At 41.8% G+C, this 6,190-nt stretch overlaps 1 protein-coding gene across 1 annotated transcript; it reads right to left on the bottom strand.

Moving 5' to 3' along the window:
* Positions 1-43: 43 nt before the first annotated feature.
* LOC115064682 (synaptotagmin-1) lies at positions 44-5,080 on the bottom strand. Its single transcript, XM_029542075.1, has 2 exons — positions 4,912-5,080; positions 44-1,587 (listed from the first exon to the last, which is right to left on the bottom strand). The coding sequence occupies exons 1-2, from the start codon at positions 5,020-5,022 to the stop codon at positions 1,381-1,383; spliced, it is 318 nt and encodes a 105-aa protein (XP_029397935.1). The 5' UTR covers positions 5,023-5,080; the 3' UTR covers positions 44-1,380.
* Positions 5,081-6,190: the final 1,110 nt, after the last annotated feature.

Raw genomic sequence — 6,190 nt, 5'->3', positions numbered from 1 at the left:
TCTAGTGTACATAAGAGGTTGCTTCAGTTTGCTAGTACCCGTCCTTTGTTTTTTTTTTTTTTTTTTTTTTGTTTATTTCACCTTTGTTTAAAGGACAAATTAAAACTTAAGTAAAAAGAGCATATAAAAAGATCACTAGCTGTCTGTTTTGGCTTAATCGAAGTGCATTCAGAACTATGGCTAATTGTTATATTTCATCTTTTCATGGGATTACAATACTGTCTGTTTACCACAAAGTAATTTTGTGGAATAAGCGCAGATTGCTGTGTTAAAAATATTCTGCATTCCTTCTAATCTGGTTTTGTATAATAAAATATTTTGTTACAAAGTCTCCCGTGCATACCTTTTGGAATCAATATTGGGGTGAAATCTGGATCAGAATTCCCCGGTTGCACGTTTTATATAAATGTGATAATGGAGAGCTATTAGTTTCTGTTTAAATAGTCAGGCAACATTTCAGAAACGCTGACTTCTCTCAGCTTCTCCTCTCCCACCCTAACCCCGAACAAAGGCATGCACCACACGTAAGACTCGTGCATACACTTTCACACTTGCACACGCACACACACAGAACACCACGGTGATGCTATGCTAGATGCAGTCGCAGGAACTCACTGGTTCCTTCCTGTTCATTGCTTCCTCCACTGGAAGAGTGAAGCCGTGGTTTTAGTTTTGCAGAGACAGACAGACAGACAGACAGACAGATGCTATTCTGGTTTGTGGCTTTGCTCCCTTGAGGTCAGCATGGATGCTGCTCAGAACATGCTATTTGCCTGTGAAAGAATTCTACAAAATTGGGTTCACCCATCAAAGATGTCACATGAGCGAATCTTGGTACTCAAAGGATTCAATAGAAAGCTCAGGTTTAAGTTGTCCTTTAAGATGTTGGTGTGGCTGAACTAGTGCCTTTCAAATTGATATTGTTGCTGGAATGCAGACGATACTAGATTTACCATATAATATATTATCAGTTCTCCTATATCTCAGTCAATTTACATAGTTTAAAATAGAACATCTTATTAAAAACATCTAGATATACACAGATTAGGAAACGCTTACAACATACAAATACACAAACTAGAAATAAATCTTTAGCATACTGGTATATACAACGGTGTGATACAATACATAATTTCAGTCATGCTCTATCTACACATCATATTGCTTAAAAGAAGAGTAGATTTGGAGGGCAGTGGTATGATGAAGGGCATAGGGGCTTTCTACACTTAAATTTGTGCAAATTAAAACAGAATCTGAAGTACCACTGGATTGTATCAGGAATGCATGGCTGGAAACTGAAAGGACCCATATTACTGAGGTATTTACAGATACTGGCTAAAGAGCACTATGTGGGCAGACCAGAAAGGCTTCTTTTCCCCTTTACTTCTTGACAGCCAGCATGGCATCAACCTCCTCCTCCACCTGCAGAGTGTGCCACTGGGCGATGGGTCGCCGGGGGTTGGCCAGCATGTCTGACCAGTGTCGCAGCTCTGCCCCAGTGCTGTTGTAGCCCACAAAGACTTTGCCGATGGCGTCGTTCTTGCCAATCTTGTCATAGTCCAAAACAGTTACCACCACTTGCACTTTCTGAAAGAGGATACAAGAATGCACCAGTGTCAGCCAGCCCCCCAGGTAAAGCCCTGGGACCCACAGGTTCCTTGGGAATCTGAGGAACAATGAAGAATCCATTCCTGACCACCAAGACAGGGCTGAGAGCACTGGAGTATGGAGATCTCAGCTGTTTTCCCCTGTTCTAGATCTCCATTCTTGTTGTTATAACTGCCACCATCATTGTCACTGCCACCTTAACACCTTTCATGTGGGTTGCTGGTGGCAGTGTCTCACAGACCTCAGACTGGCTTCAAGCTCACTGGGCAGCTGATGACCCTGAACTCCTGATTCTCCTGTTTCTTCCTCCCACGTGCTAAGATTCCAGGTAGGTGTCATTATGCCTAGGGGTCATGCTCACACCTACACATTGATTTTTATTATCATTTTATCTAATAACTTTATAGAAGAAATAATTCAGTTATTTTTTCAATAGATTCTATTAATATTTCCATTGTACAGATAAAGATGCTGAAAGCTCATGAAAGTTTTATGACCTGTCTGAGGTCACATAAGGAATAAATGAGTTGGTTTCTATGCTGTTAACCACCATGCCAAGCCACGACCTATGGAAGGTTGTGACACGGCTTTACGTGTCTCATCCACAAGTGTTCTGGCATGAGGACCTAGGTTGTTCTCTTTGTCCTTATTAAAACTTTTGGGAGTAGTCATGCATTGTGATGTCATTTTAAGAGGTGACAGCCAGCATTTTATGTATAGTTAAAGGGACCTGACTTAATCATATAATTGTGACCACAAAATGGGACAATATAGTAGAAATCTTTTAAAAGGGCAATAACTAAAGAAATTATGCTTTTTCTTGAGTATAATTTTCTTAATGAGCATTAACTAGTTATGTTATTATGCTATTATATACTATTAATTACTATTTTATTATAGTATAAAAGATACATTCTCTAAACAGTTCTACTTCCCAGGAAATTAATTTGGTTAGTCAGAATATGTGAAGGTTGTAATTTAGACATGGAATATAAAGATAAAGTAGCTATACCACTTTGTGGCCAGCATTAAGGGGAAGAAGAATACATCTGTGAAAGCCAGGCCCCGGTGAAGATATACCGGGTTATAGCTTTGGTAGACTTTGACTCTGAGAACTGAACTACTCTGTCAGTGTGTTGAGAGACACTGCCACTGAGGTACAACTTTGGAACAGCAAAAACAACAACTTATTTTTTGAAAAGCAATTTTGTTCTTACATTTATATATTCATTTTCTGTGGGTGCATGTGTGCAGGTATATGTGCCATATTACCTATGTGGAGGCCAGATGACAACCGGCAAGAGTTGCTTCTCTTTCCCTACCACGTGGGTCCTGGGCATCAACCCCAGATAATGATGATTGACCGCAAGTATCTTCATCCACTTAGCCATCTCACAGGCACTTCTCTGTGTGGAATTTTCTGTGTGTGAAAATGCAGCACCATTTTCTATCTGCAAACTTGCTATGATGCTGCTATTAAGACAATTGCCTTTCTAGGCTGCGGTATGGCTCAGTGGTAGTTGGGTCATCCCCCAGTACCGTAAGTAAATTGCCTGTTTACTAGGTAGTGTTTGGGAACAAGGGTACGGTGGTATTTGTGGCTTTGACTCTCAGATCTTGTCCCAAGCAAATGCACCATGATGCAATAGCTGTGTAGGGCCAGCATGGGAACATTATATCCAATCGTAATAGATGTTTTCATATTTAGGACAAACTTGACTATGTTACTGGGGGGGTGAGCTGATTAAGGCACCCACTTGGATCTATTTTGCTCGGGCCTCCATAGTTTATTTCTGCATTTTTTGATGGTGGTAACAAAGGTATTTTCTGCAGGCTTTCAGAAATAAGCATAATTTGCTTCCTTCACAAAAATGTTTCAGAAGGATTGAAAAAGACAGAAGACAGACACACAGTCTTATAATCTCAGCCTAAGAGAAAACTAAAACTGTTTTAGCAGGTAGAACACCCTTCTTTTTAAGGCAGTGGTTCTCAACACGTGGGTGTCGAACCCCCCCTCCCCAGGGAGGGTTGACCAACCCTTTTACAGTGGTCATACATCTCATGTCCTGCATGGCAGACATTTGCATTACAAATCATAGCAGTGGCAACATTGCAGTCATGAAGTAGCAACAAAAATAATTTTATGGTTGTGGGTCAGCACAACATGAGGAACTGTATTAAGGGTCGCAGCATTAGAGTAGTAATGTGAGCCACTGCTTCTGAGAAATATAGAGAAGGGGAAAACAGATGTCTAGGATAAGAAAGAAAAAAAGAATGGAAGAAAGAAAGAGAGAAAGAGAGAGAAAGAAAGGAAGGAAGAAAGAGAAAGAAAGAGAGAAAGGTTTGTAGGAGCAGAAGAGGCAGGATGCAACCAGCGGGTGTTTGCTGGCTACTCCCAAACCCAATCTGCTTCATGTCAGGCTCAGGCTCTCTCTCCTCTAAAATGCTGCCCCAAATAGAAAATTTTATTTTTGTTTTGAATATGCCTCCCTTTCAATAAATTTGTACTTTCTGAAATTCATAGGTGAAATATATTTTTATACGTATAGGATTATAGCCCAAAGGAATAAGTTTCCAAGATTTTTTTTTTTTCATCTCAATACCTTGCTTTGTATTGTTTTGTGGAATTAAAAAAACAAAATGCCAGGAGATGTTAGTTTCTATAGGAATAAGGTCTTAGAACTCAAAAAGTTCACTGAGCAGATACTGCAAAATAAATTATGGTAGAAAACTGATGTTTCAAGGATTTGCCAGGAGAGCTAAAGTGCTCGCAAGTTTAGACTACTGAACAAGGGACTGGGGACAGGGAAACCATACTGGTGGTTTACTTAGCTGTTGAAAATAAATCCATACAAATAATTTTCTAGCATGTGGAGATGTGTATGAGCTAGTCACATAAACACAATGGGCTGGTGTGAGAAGGAAGGATCCTGGCTATTTTTTGCCCTATAGAAGTGGATTTCTTATTGTGGCATGGGAATGAATAGGCAAGTTCATTCTCTCTGAGGTTTTGGATTCCATAGACAAACTTATTGACCTAGCAAAGTGGTTCTGTTGTTTTTCTATTTTCTACCTTATTTCTGCTCAGCAGAAGGCAGCCGGCTGATCCAGCTGATGAATCAGCCCCTCTCACGCTGCGTGTCTTATTATGTCCTGCTTAGTTGAGCCTAGGCATCACACAGATGTGCATGGGCCAGTTCTGATGAAGGCAGGGCACTGATGGCTTTCAGGGTCTACATGTGTTAGTTATGCAATCTGAAGGCATGAGGCTGAGTGTAGAGACACACTCGTGCCAGCCGTTACCTGGATTTGCTCAAATGGAACTTCAAAGCTGAAGGACTCGTTGTAGTAGGGGTTAAGCGTGTTCTTCTTAATGGTCGTCTTTTTCTTCTTCAGTCTCTTGCCGTTCTGCATCAGGTGAATCTTTACATAGGGATCTGAAAGACAGACACAGGGACTTTAGGAGCTCAGATGTGTGTTTTATCTTCTCTGAAATATTCTATTATGGTTTGTTTACTGTGTACGTGGTGGTATGTACACCACAGTACATGCATGCGTGGAGATCAAAGGACAGCGCATGGGACCGGTCCTCTTCATCTCCCAGGTGTGCCCTAGGGATCAGACTCAGGTCATTAGGTTTGGCGGCAGGTAGTTTCATTGTCTGAACCTTCTTGTCCTCCAGAGCCATGTTTTAGATGTAAGTGATTTCACAGCTTCTATGTAATATGTTATAAGTCATCAAACATATTTTATTGAGGGGCTTTAAGTAGGCTTTATGGCAGGCTTATTGCCATGCTAGTTAACATCTGTGAGAGAAGAACAGTGGAATGCTGGGAAACCAGCTCTTTGGGGGGGGGGGGTGAGAAGGGAGGGAAAATGTCCTGACATGCAGCATTTGTAGATTTCTGTGGTGCAAGTGTGCTCACCATGGCCCATTTTAAGCCACACGCAGACTAAGAACGGGCTTGTAAAATCTATGGGAATTTAGCAGTTGGCTTTTGTGAGCTGGCAGAGGGCATGGCCATAGCCTGCTAATGCATGGGAATAAAGCTGACAGGGAGAGGACCAAGGGGCTGCTTCATTTATTTGGTTATTCACCAACACAGCCAACACTGGAGTGGCCAGTCTGTGTCGGGCCCTCTTATTACTGACAGGAGCAGCCCTGAGCATGGTAGGTCGGCTCTGTTTTCACGATGGGATCTCGGACATGTCAGGTAATAGATATGAAGCTTTCAGAGCTAGGAGTCGCCTGTAAGTTAGAAGTAGATGAACACAGTGCCAGGGGGAGCTGAGCCAAGATCTACTGGAAACCAGCAGCGAGGGTAGAGTACACATTGCAGCAGGAACAGGCTCAGAAGACATCTCTGTTGTGGGGCTGAGATGGGAGGGTCGAGGAGGAGAAGTTAGTGATTGCTTATACTGGAGCTCTCTGGTGTGTGTGTGTGTGTGTGTGTGTGTGTGTGTACCATGTGCGTTTCCCTGTTTGTGTGTGTGTTTGTATGTACAGTGTGTCTGAATGTACAGTGTGTCTCTGTGTGTATATGTCTGTGTGTGTTTGAGAGAAAGGCAGAGAGCAAGAGTG

Source organism: Mus pahari, chromosome 9 (assembly GCF_900095145.1).
Source record: "Mus pahari chromosome 9, PAHARI_EIJ_v1.1, whole genome shotgun sequence".
Classification (NCBI taxonomy): domain Eukaryota; kingdom Metazoa; phylum Chordata; class Mammalia; order Rodentia; family Muridae; genus Mus; species Mus pahari.
Note: the sequence above shows the minus strand (reverse complement) of the source record. Positions and strands in the feature narration are given on the sequence as shown.

Bases quoted from the DNA above. Each gene is read 5' to 3' on its own strand.
- LOC115064682 (XM_029542075.1), bottom strand. From the start codon at position 5,022: ATGCAGAACGGCAAGAGACTGAAGAAGAAAAAGACGACCATTAAGAAG. The intron at 1,588-4,911 runs GTAACGGCTGGC...ATCCTCTTTCAG, and splicing joins TTCCATTTGAGCAAATCCAG to AAAGTGCAAGTGGTGGTAAC.